Source organism: Leptonychotes weddellii, chromosome 7 (assembly GCF_054177405.1).
Source record: "Leptonychotes weddellii isolate Sample4059 chromosome 7, ASM5417740v2, whole genome shotgun sequence".
NCBI lineage: Eukaryota > Metazoa > Chordata > Mammalia > Carnivora > Phocidae > Leptonychotes > Leptonychotes weddellii.
The window spans coordinates 105,006,024-105,020,622 of record NC_138375.1 but is presented as its reverse complement, the minus strand read 5'-3'; the positions used below and the strand labels follow the sequence as shown (position 1 = coordinate 105,020,622).

General features: G+C 46.1%; 1 protein-coding gene across 2 annotated transcripts in view; it reads right to left on the bottom strand.

Annotated features, from left to right (window-relative positions):
• The window catches only part of DPYSL3 (dihydropyrimidinase like 3), a 104,664-nt gene that overhangs the window by 52,461 nt on the left and 37,604 nt on the right, over positions 1 to 14,599 (bottom strand). The window contains exon 1 of one of the 2 annotated variants that reach the window (XM_081826885.1): positions 3,248 to 3,407. The exons of the other annotated variant lie outside the window; for it this stretch is intronic. Within the exon in view, the coding sequence (XP_081683011.1) occupies positions 3,248 to 3,286 (39 nt within the window). The 5' untranslated portion in view covers positions 3,287 to 3,407. Of the gene's footprint in view, positions 1 to 3,247; positions 3,408 to 14,599 lie in introns of those variants that run through there. 2 annotated transcript variants of the gene reach the window in all.

Sequence of the window (14,599 nt, the reverse complement as noted above, 5' to 3'; positions counted from 1 at the left end):
GGTGTGAGCTCTTCTTATTAGGAACAATTTTTAATTCATTTATTGATTGAACTGATAACCATGAGACGTCTATGTGCTAGGGACCATGCTAGACAGTGGAGACGGAGGTGAATGGCAGCACAAGGTCCCTGCTCTGATCTGCTGAACCAGCCTGAGCTGCCAGCCTGACATTTAGAAGCAAGGGCTAGTATCAAGGTAGACCAGACAGGTCATTGCACATGGATAACCTGAGAAAGAACAATAAGATGGGAGGCCTGAGCCACTCACAGAGAAAGCCCCAGCCAATTCTACGAACCCGCTCTCTCCAAGAAACCAGTAAACACAGGTATAAGAAGGCTTTGATCTCAGGAGGGCAGTAAAAATAGGTGGCAGGAAAAACAACAAACAAAGCCTTACGGGGAGTAGGGTGGGGGGAGCAAACTGTGGCAGAGGGTGGTGGCTGGGGAGGCACAGGGTATCCAGCAAGAAAGACTGCCCCCATCGGTCCTCAGATTCTAGTGACATTTTAGCTACTGGGTGGGGCAGCCTTCACAGAAAGGAATACAGGGAGGCTAGAAAACTTAATTCAAATGCCATAATCTTACCACTTAAAAATACACTAGAATTGACAGCAGGGGATATATGTCACATTTAGATCTTTAACGATGTTTTCTATATATGTATATCTGCGGCCATATTTTAATGTTTTTCATTATATCTAGGCAGAGTATTGCAACCCTTATAGTATGGAGATAACTATAATCATCTATAGACATACAAACACGCAGAAATAATTGGACGTAAAATAGAACCCCTGTTCACAGAAACACAACACAAAGCCTGAGGAAAATTTACAAATGGATTCCTTGCCCCCAAAGACCAACAGCCCCCTTCCTGCCATGCTCCTCTTCCCCTCCCCACCGCAGACCCCTTGCAACAATGTGAATACAAGGTAGTCGGGCTTGAAGAAATTCACAACCGCTGTCCATTCTCGTCACAGCTGCTGGAGACACACAGCCCCAGCTTAAAGGCACAGGCAGCTACGCAGCACCACGCCCCATGCACAGAGAGAAAGGATGGAAGCCGTGCGGAAAATGAAGGAGCCACCCCAGGGAAGAGCATACAAACAAGAACAAAAGGGAACCCCTTGTAAACCTGGCCCTAGCATTAGGGCACAGCTACATTTACAGGGGCTTGAAGGCAAGTTATCCATCAGGGCTAAATTTCTGTAACTCTCCTGAAAGGTGGCCCAAGTGATACCTATAAGAATGGGCGTGGCCCTCGATGCCACAGCACGGGCTGAGTCCGTAAGAAGAACCTTGCAGTCTTTGGACTAGAAAGAAAAAATAAATAAATAACCTTTTCTCTGCTTATCCCAAACAGGAGAACTGGCAAACGTATAGCAGAGATAAGGCAAGTGGCATGTGAGCAGCATGCTTCACGCATAGAACAGCATGAGAGCTGGGGTTCATCCCTCCTCAGTGAGGGAAACAGTCTCAAAATGGAGCTTTTGTCCCAGTCTTTTTTTTTTTTAATGATACCTTCCACAGCTCTCTGCAAAGACAACTGGCACTGAGAAAATACCACGCATTATAAAAGATCCACAATGTTTCTTCAATAATGTGAAGTCAATGATATTACGCAGTGATAAAGGAGACTATGTTTACAGCCAACACTTTTACCTGGCTAAAGGATCCCTACCCATTCCCACCTCTCTTTCTCCTAGCCACTGTTTATTCCCTAAGACCAGGTGGACGGCAATTAGGGGTGGGGTGCACTTGTGTGGGGTGAAGCTCAGGTGCATGAAAAAGATAGCACGCTTCAATAGAAACAAAACCACTTGAGAATAAAGTGCACTAGAGCCAAGAATAGCTTCCTCCTGCCTACAGAGGTAAGGTCCTGCATTGGCAATCTCAAGCACACAGGGCGTTCCAAACATAGCGGAGCAAGTGCAAACAGACTCATGCCCACAGCAAAATCTGGTGGATCCCTGGCCAATTAACTATAGTAGCAGGTACAGCTCTGCCCTGGGGCAGCTGCAGAGCCTCCCAGGGGCCAGTTGATCACTTCCTTTGTTCGCCTTGCAAAGATGGAGTAGCCACCCATTCCCCCACTATACACACACACACACACACACACACACACAGAGTACACACACACCCCATTCACAACAGACAAAGCACAAGCACACTGTTTCACGCTAAACTAAAATGTCAGTGTTTTTTGTTATTGTTGTTTTGCCCCCTACCACCTGCCCCTCTCTTTTTTGGTAATGCTCATCCCAGCTTGTCCTATGCCCCTTCCTTTCAGGGGCATCATTTCGGTGCATCCTAGAGAAACCCCGAGCCAGGGCGCGGTATTTTGCCGCTGAGAGCTGGCTCTGGTGAAGATGCGGCTTCTGTACCTGATAATGGCACGTTCCCTCTCCACCCCGCCCTAGGCGCTCGCCCAGGGCATTTGACACCCGCCCGCGGGTGGCTCGCTTTTGCACACAATGGCAGTTGGACATGTAAGGCACACAGCGTGCGCCTACGACCCCAAACTAAAATCTGCTCTTAAAACTCAGCCTTTTCTTGGGATAAGGGCAGAAAATGACATGAAAAATGTAAAATGCATCGAGGGCAAAAAAAAAAAAAAAAAGTTGGTCATTCCCGCTACACCCACATTAGTTGTCCAGTCTGGAATATGACGTACCCAAATATGAACCGGGTGAATGCAGGCAAGAATGGGACAAGGTGAAGACCCAAGATCTAGACACCTCGCCACCTTCGCGGCGCGGGGGGGCAGAGCCACCGGGTTGGAGCTAGGAGAGGGGCGCGGTCGTGCTACCAGGCACCCCTGGGGAAAGGTGTCATCTCTGCATACCCCGCCTCGCCAAAAGGAACCTAAAACAAAAAGCACACCCCGCCTGGGGCAGCGCACACTGATACCCCGGGCGGCGCGGGGGTCCTGGGAGGGCCCGAGCCCTGCGTTATATGCAAACTACCGGCTGGTGGGAAAAGAGGATACACAATCCAAAGTTCTCCGCGCCACTCTTTGGGTTTCCTCTTTGTTTTGTTTTCCCCAAACGCCAGGGTCGTTCCGTCTGGGTGGCGCCCGGCGCGCCGGCTGGGCTGACCGCCGCTCTCCACCCCCGGGACCCTGGGTCCCCGTCCCTCCCCGGGGACCGGACCGGGGAAGCCGGCGGGATCCAAGGCGCCCCGCCCGCGGCGCAGCGAGCAGCGAGCGAGCGAGAGACGCAGGCGGCGGCGCCCGGCGCCCCACTCACCGTGATCCGCGGGATGTTCTTCTTGCCTTGGTAGGACATGGTGGCGGCGGTGGCTGCAGCAGCTGCCTCCCTCCCTCCTTCTTCTGCTCCTGCTCCTGCCTGCCCGTGCCTTCCTCAGCCCGCAGCGCCGGAGATCAGGTGGAGCGAATGGTGCGCTGGCCACAGCCGCCGCCTCCTCTCGCCTCCGCCCCCCTCCCGGGCTGGCGCGGCGGCTGCCAGAGACAATAGTAAATCTCCCCGGTCCCCCCTTTCACCCCCGACCCCCCCCCCGCCACACACACCCTCCTCCACTCGCGTTCACGCCCGGGCTTTTTTTTTTTTTTTTTCTTATGCCGTGCCAGCTGGGACCCCGTTAAAGACCAGAATGGCTGCTCCGTGACTCCTCCCTCTTCTCTCTGATCCCTATTGATTTTCCTCTTTGCATCTGCCTCACCCACTTTTTCTTTTTCTTCCTTTTTTTGTGACTTACGAGTGCGGCGGAGCCAGCCGGCTCACAGCCACCAGGGGGCGCGAGGGACTTTTCGGGGCGGGGATGCTGCAGTCCCGGGTGTTGGAGGAAGAGCGCGAGCGTCGCCCCCCGGGCCTCGCGCACCGAGCCCCGGGAAGCGCCAACGCCCGCGGCCAGGCTCTGGTCCGATTTCCCACCCTCCCGACCCGCAATCCGGATCGGGGAAGGCTCCCGACTGCCCTCCCGGAGCCCGCTCTCCTCCGCCTCCGCGCGGGCTGCAGGCGGCGGCGCCGTCTTTGTTACAGCGAAGGGCGGCACGCCGCCTCTTACCGGCCACTGCGGGTGTAAACCGGCCGCGGAAGCCCGGAGAAAACCTAGACCTGGTCGCACTTGGCGCAGCCCGGCCCGCGGCTCTCCTGAGACACTGGCACTACGTGTCGGAAAATGCAAAGCAACCCCTCGCTCTCATGCGGCTGCGAGGGACTCCGTGTCAGTTACCGGCAACTGTTGTCCGTATCTTAAAAATAGTCTCAAAATAATACGTTGTAGAGGAACTCCGCTGCCTGGCTCTCAGAATTGGTGAAAGTGCATTACTGCTGCTCTGTGAGGCACGAGTAGAAAACACCTGTGGTTGAAAGGCCCCATCACATTGCTGGTGTGCGGCCACGGACGTGTGAGGAGCACTACTGTGGCTTCCCCTGGGCAGTGAACCGTGTGCACTGCTGAAAATCCCGAGTTTACTTTAGGCAGAGCTGACAGACAAAAGTCAACATGTCATTGGGAGCACACACATGGCCTTTCAGCGCTGGAATATATTGTCCTTCAGCTACTGGCTAAAATTAACTGGGTTTTATGGGTGGGGGCTACCTGGTGGTCCCAGTGCAGGAGATCCCTTAGGTCTCCTTGAAAATGATTCCAAACATACCATTATAGAACAAAAATGGCTCGCTTTGCAAAAACTGAAAAACCCTTTCAAGACAAGTCTCATACCATCCCCACTCCCCAGTTGTCATTGCTAATGGCCTACTAAATATTCTGCAGATGTCACTATGCGCAACTAAGTCTGTGTTAAGAATCTTAAATTCACATTTCTATAAGGCAGGCCACTGACCACAGTCCTGGCCATCTTTTCATTAAATTGCAGGCCTTTCCCGCAGTAGAGAACTATATAAAGCATCCACCAGAATAGGAACAGAAGACTCCAGCTTGGGCTTTCGAAAAACCTAAAATGAACGAACCTGGGCACATAATCGAAGGGGCGACTAAGGTGACTGAAACACTCCCTCCTCTCAAGTGAGTTAATCCAACCTTCTGGTTACTCGTGGGTAAGTGGACTGAATGCGCTCTTCTCAGGAAAAGTCCACAGCCACTTCCACTTTATTTCTGTGATACTCTGGCTAGGATGAACGCCAGGCAAAGTCACCTCCCTGTACTCTTTTGCAAAGCCTGAGCAGGGTTTAGGGCCAAAATCACACCCAAAACATTTTGCTTTGTTCTTATACTGAGACCACTAGCCAAGAGTTGTGAAATTACAAAGCATTCTGGGGACTGGCATGCAAATGAGCAGGATTATATTTAGAACAGGGTAGAAAGAGAATTAACTACATACTATGAAACCCTGCAGAGCTCTCTCTGTATCTTTCCCAAAGATGTGTCCCAAATTTGCTGGAAGGGATCTTGCAAGTTCTTAAGAAAAACAAAAATATATAGGGGATATTTACAATCCTAAAGAAATACCACTGCCTTTTTTTCTTTTTTAATACTATGGGTTTCTTTCCCCTTCTTGCATCCTATTTATGTCCTCTGTTCCTGTCATTATAATCCAGAACACTCTACTAAACATATTTATACCATGTTTTTGATCACTTGATTGTGTGTGTGTGTGTGTGTGTGTGTGTGTTGTTTCAAATTAGAAGACTTGGGTTTAAACTCTTTGAGGTCAGGTTTGCATGCTAGAGGCCATGGAGAATAGGACTTGTGATGTGTTTCTCCGGATGGGACTCCAGTGACAAGCCATACACAGGAATGCATAATAACCAGCTAATCAGTTCAAGCTGTTGCCACAATCAGAAATGTACAACAAACACTATTTTTTCCCTCTTTTGTCCCCTCAATCATCTTTATCTTCCTTAAATCAAAAGAAAGTGTCCAAGATGAGTTTGAAGGAAAAAGCCTTCCTTGGCTGGGCCTTTCTTTGAATAAGAAAGGCAGCCACCAACACAGAATGCCTCTGTGTCTGGCCAAGAGAGTGAGGTGTGAAACCAGCATGGATGTTTTCCACAGTAGAATGACTCTGAATGGTTTTCCTTGGATACACAGCAGAGCTTGGCTTTAAGTATCTCAGGAAACTATGAGAGAGGGAAAAGGAGACATAGAGAGACTTAATTTATGGTCCCAAAGAAACTTAATTTTGGCCACCAAACCTACCACATTGGTAGACTTCCACAACTCAATCAAAGCTACTTTATTCTAGTTGCTCAGGCCAAAGGCGTGGCATCAACCTTGACTCCTCTCCTTCAATCCATCCAATTTGCACTCCATATCCAATCTTTCAGGAAATGCCATTGGTTCTGTCTCTTAACTATATCCAGATTGATGAAGTTAATTCATATATTGAGATCCACAAAATGGAGGTGGCTTCAGTCACTGGGACCATGTCACAAATCTAAACCTAAGTCAGCCTCCACTTACCGGAAACCCAACAAACATGAATCACAATCCTCCAATTCAGCTTAGCTAGCTTAGTTCACCCTAAAAAATAGGACCGGCTAGTAGTATAAGGAAATCCCTCACCAACCATGCCCTATTTCCACGTTGTTCCTTCTAACTCTGTAAAACTCGCTCTTGCCCAAAATCCCCTAGAAAGTATGCTTCACTGCTTGTGAGACACTGTATTCCCCCAATCTATGGATTGTTTACCCTTGAATATCCTTGTTTACCTTTCACACTAGTTATGAAGTTGTACTTGCCAATAATATGACCTCTTAATCTGCAAAGCTCCTTCCTGGGCCTAGCACCATCATGTCTCATGGGGACTCCTGCAGTAACCTTCCCCCGGGTCTCACCATCATTCATTCATTCTCACAATATTCTCATGATATTTATCTTGTGCTTACTACACACTAGTATGTTTCAAGGTGCTAGTGTTAGAGAGGTGAATAACAATAATAATGTCCTGGATCTCATGAAGTTTACCTTACACCCTTACTCAAAAATAAGGCACTTGGTGCCCTTCCATGCCTGCTTTATCTTCATGGTACTTTTCACCATATGTATAGTAATTTATCATTGAGTATTATCCTTCTCCCCATCATTGGAATGTAAGCTTCTTGAGGGCAGGGAATGTGTTGGTTTTATTTACAGCTATATCCTCAGTGTGTGAAACAGGACTCTGCCCATAGAAATTGCTCAAAAATTAATAGGTGAGTGACCATATGAATTTTAAAATTGTGTCTGAAGAAAGAATAAAGACATGGAATAATATTATTTCTGTCTTTCTCTCAAATAAATAAGAAATAAAATCTTTTAAAAAAAATATCAAAGCAAAATGTTGAGTAGACAGGGGGATACTCGAGATTGGAAATCTAAGGAATGATCTGGGCCACAGACACAAATCTGGGAGTTGTCAGCCCCTAGGTATTATTTAACAATACTGGAGGAGATGAGCAAGGAAGTGAGTGGAGACAGAGGGAAGAAAGGTCTGAGGTTAAGTAAGCATCCTGAGGGGAAATGAGCAACTAGGAAAAGGAATAGAGACAGTGGTCAGTGAGACAGAAGGTACACCATGGGAGCATGGTGTTCTGAAGGTCAAGACACTAAATTATTTCAAAGAGGGGAATGTATTCACTTTGTTAAATGCTGCTGAAAGTTGAAGGAAGATGAGAAGTGAGAATTAATTAGTGCATGAAAACCCTGTCAAGGTCGCCGAGGGCCTTCACCGGAGCACCTATAAAATGAGTATCGTAACAGCCACCTTCACAGTGGTTTTCTGGGGAACATATATTAAATTATTCAAGTCATATTTCCTGAGTACCTACTATGTGTTTATGTGTACTGGAGCAGCCCTAATGAAGTCGTGCAGGTGAAAACTGATCGGAGTGTTTCCAAGAGACAATCAAAGTGGAAATTGGAAACATCTGATGTAGACACCTCTTTCAAGGGATTTTATTATACATGGGGACAAGGAAATGGAGCAGTAACAGGCAAAGAAAGCAGAATCTCATGTGAGAGAAGTAAGAGCATGGTTGTAGGCCTATGGGGCTGACTCTGTAAGAGAATGGGGACAAGAGCCCTATCGTCCTTGAATGGGCAACACAGGTGACATCTAGTTTGTGTAAATGGAGGACTTGCCCACAGCAAGGAGCAAAGATGGCTCCTCCACTGGGAAGTGAGGATAGAGCATGGGATCTTGGCTCCTTAAACGAGATGAGAGAACTTAAGTGTATAGGGAGATAAAGGATAGGGAACATATTGAAGATTAAATAAGATTATTCATGTAAAACTCTCAGCCCAAAGCAAGTTAATTAGATGGCAACCATTCCTGCCATTACTTTTCCTGATCTGATTTTTCAAACTCGTTTATGTCAGGGACTATGTCTTATTTATCTTTTCAGTGTCCAGCTCTTTCACAACACTTGGAATAGAGTAGAATTAATGCAGTATAAAATAAATTGAATAGGGGTGCCTGGGTGGCTCAGTTGGTTAAGCGTCTGCCTTCGGCTCAGGTCATGATCCCAGAGTCCTGGGATCGAGTCCCGCATCCGGCTCCCTGCTCAGTAGGGAGCCTGCTTCTCCCTCTCCCTCTGCCTTCCCCCACACTTGTGTGCGCTCTGTCTCAAATAAATAAATAAAATCTTAAAGAAATTAAAATAAAAATAAATAAATTGGATAGAGGAGAAAATCAAGAATATTCTCTGCCTTTCTTTTAATCTCCAATATATCTAAAATAAGTGATTAGCCATTTCCATAATTTTGATCATCGAAAATATTTTCTTTTTTAAAAACAAATTTACATTTTGTTATATTAACATGGGGAAACATTTTCCCTGATCTCGATTTGAAGGTTAGAGGAAAAAAAATAGTTCCAAAACAAATACAGAAAGAGTTCTGAAGGGGCAAAAACCATATACCAAGCCTTTGTGAAACACATAGGCTATTCTAACATTAGCAAATACACATTTAATCACAGAACCATCCATTAAGTCACTTTAGTCCATACATTTAATCCACAGTTCAAAAGGGGAAATCTTAGTCATATACTGGAAGTATATGAATGAAATCAAGGTGGTGATTCACCTGCTATTATTAGATGTTTATACATTACATACACAGAAATAACCAAACAAACAATTCTACCTTTGATACACATAAGCCCAAAAATTAAAAATAAAAATACTATAGACACACACAAAATATCCCCATGGGCTTACTCCAAAAATCATACTTATACCAGCCTGAGCAAGGTGTGCAAACCTGCTTCTCCCTGGATAGAGTTTCTCATTCATTTCTTCAGTAGAGGATGGTTCTGAAGGCCTCTGGCCTTCATAAGATTTGATGGTAGCTCATTTCAAAGCCACAGGCAGGGCCACACCAGCTAGGGTTATGGGGTAAGGTTGGGAGGGAGGGATAAATTACTGTGTGTTCATCTCTATCTCTGGCCCTAACACATGTTAGACCCACAGGTGAGGTTACATTTGTTACAAATTACTGTTCATCTCACAGGTGAGGTTACATTTGTTACAAATTACTGTGTGTTCATCTCTATCTCTGGCCCTAACACATGTTAGACCCACAGGTGAGGTTACATTTGTTACAACAGTAGAGGAAACTAAGATAGGTAGTAATCAAAATGAATCAAGGGTTGATGATCAGAAGGCTGAAGGTAGTACTCCACTAAAATGTCATAATGCCATGGAGCGCCTGGGTGGCTCAGTCGGTTAAGTGGCCAACTCCTGTTTTCAGCTCAGGTTGTGATCTCAGGGTCCTGGGATCGAGCCCCGCCTCATGCTTCACACTCAGCGGGAAGTCTGCTGAGGTTTCTCTCTCCCTCTCTCTCTGCCCTCCCCGCCCCGGGTCGCACACACTCTCTCTCAAGTAAATAAATAAATCTTTTTTAAAAAGTCATAATCCTGTGCCCAACTTCTAGATCTGACTTAGTTTTGAGGCTTGCAAAACATTTAACTGAAGGAGAAGCCAGGTCATCAAGAGGAAAGATCCTGCAACACCATGACTAGTATGATTTCTCTAGTCCTTCCCCAAGGGGTCCTAGGGCCAATTATTAATGCCACTGAAAACTGGGAAAGGGGGCTACTTAAACATCTAGAGGACAGATGGATATAAGTTCCCAGTTGACACTGATATCCAGAGACTTGAGGCAGCAGCAGAACTCCTCTGTTAGAGTGAAAGTATGCTGAGGCCAAGTAATAAATGGACTCCTGGCCCAGTTCTGGCTTACCTTTGACCCACTAGCTTTACAGATCCACCTACAAGTCATTTTCACAAACCTCTATTGATTAATTGGAATGGACAAATATGGCAATTAGCACACCTCCATGTTGGTTTCTTAGCCTGTGGGGTAACAGCAATCAAGTTGGGAAGATCAAGTAGAAGGCTCTAAAACTGTTCTCCACCTTTACCCCAAGATGTTGAATCAAGACAGCAAATTTAAAAACTTTTTGCATCCTAAGAGAATGGCCTTAAAGACCAAAATGCTATAGGGCTGGTAACCCCCATTATATTGTCATTTAATTCACTACTCTAGATACTACAAAAGTCAGACAAATCCCAATGCATAACTCAATCAATTAAGAACCCAAATTGAAAGTGTTGTGATACTCTCCTAGAGCATATTGTTATGGCCTCAAGTACATAGTACACAGCCACTGAACTATCCAAGAAGTTCTTTTCCATCCCTGCCAGGAAAGCAAAGCAAAAAGTTTGCATGCACTTGAAACAGATGACAATACACATGAAGAGTCTTGACCACGGCTACAATTGTCCTTCCCTCCATTATAATACAGTCTGAAAAGATCTAGTCTGGACATCTTGAAGAACATCCTATTGGCACACTCTTTGGATGACATCATGCAAAACGGATGAGATGAGTAAGAAGTGACAAGTATGTTGAAGGCTTTGGTAAGACACATGAGCTGTAGAAGGTTCATGAAGGACACGTGAACATTAGAGAGTGGAAAAAAAGGCCACCCCCCAAAATAAATAAATAAATCGTAAAAAAAAAAAGAGAGATGAACACATATTCTAGGTATGGATTTGCCTTCGCTGCTGCTAGAGCCTCAGTTTAACACTACAGAATATTTGATGCATCGGCATGGGCTCCATAACATCACATCAGACTAAGGGGTCTACTTAATAGCAAGTAAGATGCATGAAAGGTCATATGACTGCAGGATCCAGTAGTTCTATCAAATACTACCCCACCTAGAAGCTGCCATCCTAAATGTGGAGGAATGATCTACTGAAGGGACAAGTGAAGCACGAATTCAGGGATGATTCCTCGCAAGGATAAGGCACCATCCTCCAGGATGCATTGTCATTTTAAATCAGTGCCCTTTATCAAGTATGTACTGTCCCCAAAAGAAGAATACATGAGTCCAAGAACCAAGGGGAAGAAGCATGAGTGACCCCTTTGACCATCACTCCCAGGGACCCAAATGGGAAATGCATGTTTCACATCCCTGCAACTCTGGGTTGTTTCATATCTTTTCCAAAGGGGAAACGCTTTCCACCAGGGGGCAGAGCAAGAGTCCTACTGAACTCTAAGTTACTGCTGCTACGGGGCACTCAGGTCTCTATGCCCAGGGACTAAACAGGCAAGGAAGAAAATCAGCAACCTTACAGGACCCAGGTTATCAAGAGGAGGTAGGGCTCCTGTTACACAACGGGGGCAGGGAGGAGTATTACGACACCCTTGCAATCCACATGGGTTCTTTTAGGTACTACCTTGCCCAGTCTTGATAGTAAATAGACAAGTACATCAGCCATAACCTGACAAAGGCATGGTGACCAGAGTCCATGTCCCAACACCAAGTAAACCACCAGGGCCAGTGAAGACATTAGCTAAGAATGAGGAGAATCTAGAATGACTAGTAGAGGACCATAATGAGTATTACTGTGATCCTAAGACCAGCTGTGGGGGAAAAAAGGCCCTGACACCCCCAAAAGAAGAGGCACACCCAGATTCTAGAGTTGGTGATCCCAGGCCTTAAACAAAGAAGTGAATGTGAACCGTGTAAGGAGAGGTCTGTAGTAGACACTCTGAAGCTCCAACGAGCCCCCACTTCCGTTCAGGATTGAAGGACTCCTTCCTCCAGGTGCTTTCAACCTTCAGCAATCAGCCCTTTCTGGAAACTTCCCTTGTCTCAGGTAACCCCACTCCCACTCCAAGGGCAGCCTGATCTGGTAAGTGGTTAATGTGAGCGTGTAAGAGCCTGGCCCCCTTGCCACAAAAGGGTAACAACTCCAAAGCCTGTCAGGTCAGCTAAAGCCTTTCAGACCACATCGCAGCTCAGCTTTCCCCTCTGCTCAACCATCCCCTCCCCTTCCCTTCCCTGGCACAGATATTGATCCCTAATAAACTTCCTGCATGTCATTCTTCCAGAATCTGTGTCCCAGGAAACCCAATATGCAAAGTGAGGCTGCTATTAAATGAATATATATATGGGATGATATTTTTTTTACTTAGCCAATATTTTAAAATGTACAGATTTCACACTCAAATTTAGATATCTTTAAAAATTGGAAAACTTGGGGGGCACCTGAGTGGCTCAGTCAATTGAGCCTCTGAGTCTTGGTTTCAGCTCAGGTCATGATCTCAGGGTCCTGGGACTGAGCCCCAGTGGGGAGTCTGCTTGAGGATTCCTTTCCTCTCCTTCTGCCCCTCCTCTCGATCTCACGTTCTCTTTCTCTCAAATAAATAAATAAATCTTTTTTAAAAAGATTGGAAAACTTGGTAATTCTGGGCTCCCGGATACACCCATCAGCTACAGTCAAATACCACCTGCCTTTTGGATAGAACACATACTCTCCCATTAGCTATGTCTGCTACTTCCTTTTCCTTGAAGAAGGGTTGGCTGCCGTTTATTTATGCCACCTGCCTGGTGTATAGTCATGTGAATTTCTGACATCAGATCATTTGGAGATTCTTGAATTATTCAGGCATTAGAGAGTAGGGGTCTCTGTGTCTCAAAGGTGAGGGTTGTGTTTTTCCAAAGCAGTCTTTGGTGCCTGTTCAGAATTGAAAGAGCAGTGAGTTATCTCCAGGGAACTCCCTCCTTCCCCAGCCCACTCCCACTCCACTCCCAGTGCGCCCTACACCACAAGACTGAATCCCGGAACTATAGACCATGCGTTAAAAGCCTGTGTAGGAACATGACTGGAGCTGCAGAATCTACGGCTAAGGGCAGTCAGTTTCAGCCTTGGGCTGAACGGAAACACACGTTGATTGGATTCAGACCTCTCCCCGTGGAGCACTAAAGCTCCCTCCCGGAAGAGGGATGTGAGACTCACTCCTGGATGGAGGCTCACAATAGCAAGCCAGCCCCCAAATGCAAGGCGGCAACCCCAGTTTATATTTTCCAGGTTTCCCCAACCTTTCCAGGAAGGGACTTTGGCTGCATGTCTTTTGGGGTTTTTTCCTCTGGTTTCCTGTATTCAGTCGTAGCAAATGCTCCAGGGCTATGGGGCCCCATCAGCCTCTGGCTCCCTACCTTTACAGAGAAGGAGGAATGGCAGAAACATATGCCTGAGGGTCTAGTCACAGGCTTCTCTGGGCAAATTTCCAAAGGAGCTGTCGAATGAAAAAGAGGCTCCTCTTGTATGTCCCTGTATGTCAACAAATGTGCACTTCTTTGTTGGACTGGGCACCTCTACACTCTGATCCCAAGTGAAACCCTGGACTTCTGACCTCAGGACACCCAGGATCAGTTGGTGACCTGGGCCCAAGCAGAGTGCTTGTTCAGTTTTGAAGGCCCACATAGTCCATTTTTCACTGCAGACAGTGAACATAAGCAGTAAAACCAGAGACTGAAATAGAGAAATACCAGAAACTGAAATAGAGAAATACTGTTAGATTTTCCAAATTTATTTCAGGTTGGTTGACTTTAGAATTAACAGCCTGAAAAACCTTCTGAACTTTACATGCCTCATCTAGAAAATGGGTCAGTAGAATAACTGAGTGGATATGCTAACAGAAACATGAGAGAATGGGTCTTATGAAACAGAAAGATGAGTGATTCATTTAAAAGGAGTTGCTGGTTCAGGGAAATCCAAATCAAAACCTCAATGAGATACCACCTCACACCAGTCAGAATAGCTAAAATTAACAAGTCGGGAAACAACAGATGTTGGCGAGGATGAAGAAAGGGGAACCCTCCTACACTGTTGGTGGGAATGCACGCTGGTGCAGTCACTCTGGAAAACAGTATGGAGGTTCCTCAAAAAGCTGAAAATAGAGCTACCGTATGACCCAGCAATTGCACTACTGGGTATTTACCCCAAAGATACAAATGTAGGGATCCAAAGGGGTACATGCACCCCAATGTTCATAGCAGCGATGTCCACAATAGCCAAACTATGGAAAGAGCCAAGATGTTCATCAACAGATGAACGGATAAAGAAGATGTGGTATATATATATACAATGGAATATTATGCAGCCATCAAAAAACCAAAATCTTGCTATTTGCAACAATGTGGATGGAACTGGAGTGTATTATGCTGAGCGAAATAAGTCAATCAGAGAAAGACATGTATCATATGATCTCACTGATATGAGGAATTCTTAATCTCAGGAAACAAACTGAGGGTTGCTGGAGTGGTGGGGGGTGAGAGGGATGGGTGATAGACATTGGGGAGGGTATGTGCTATAGTGAGCCCTGTGAATTGGGT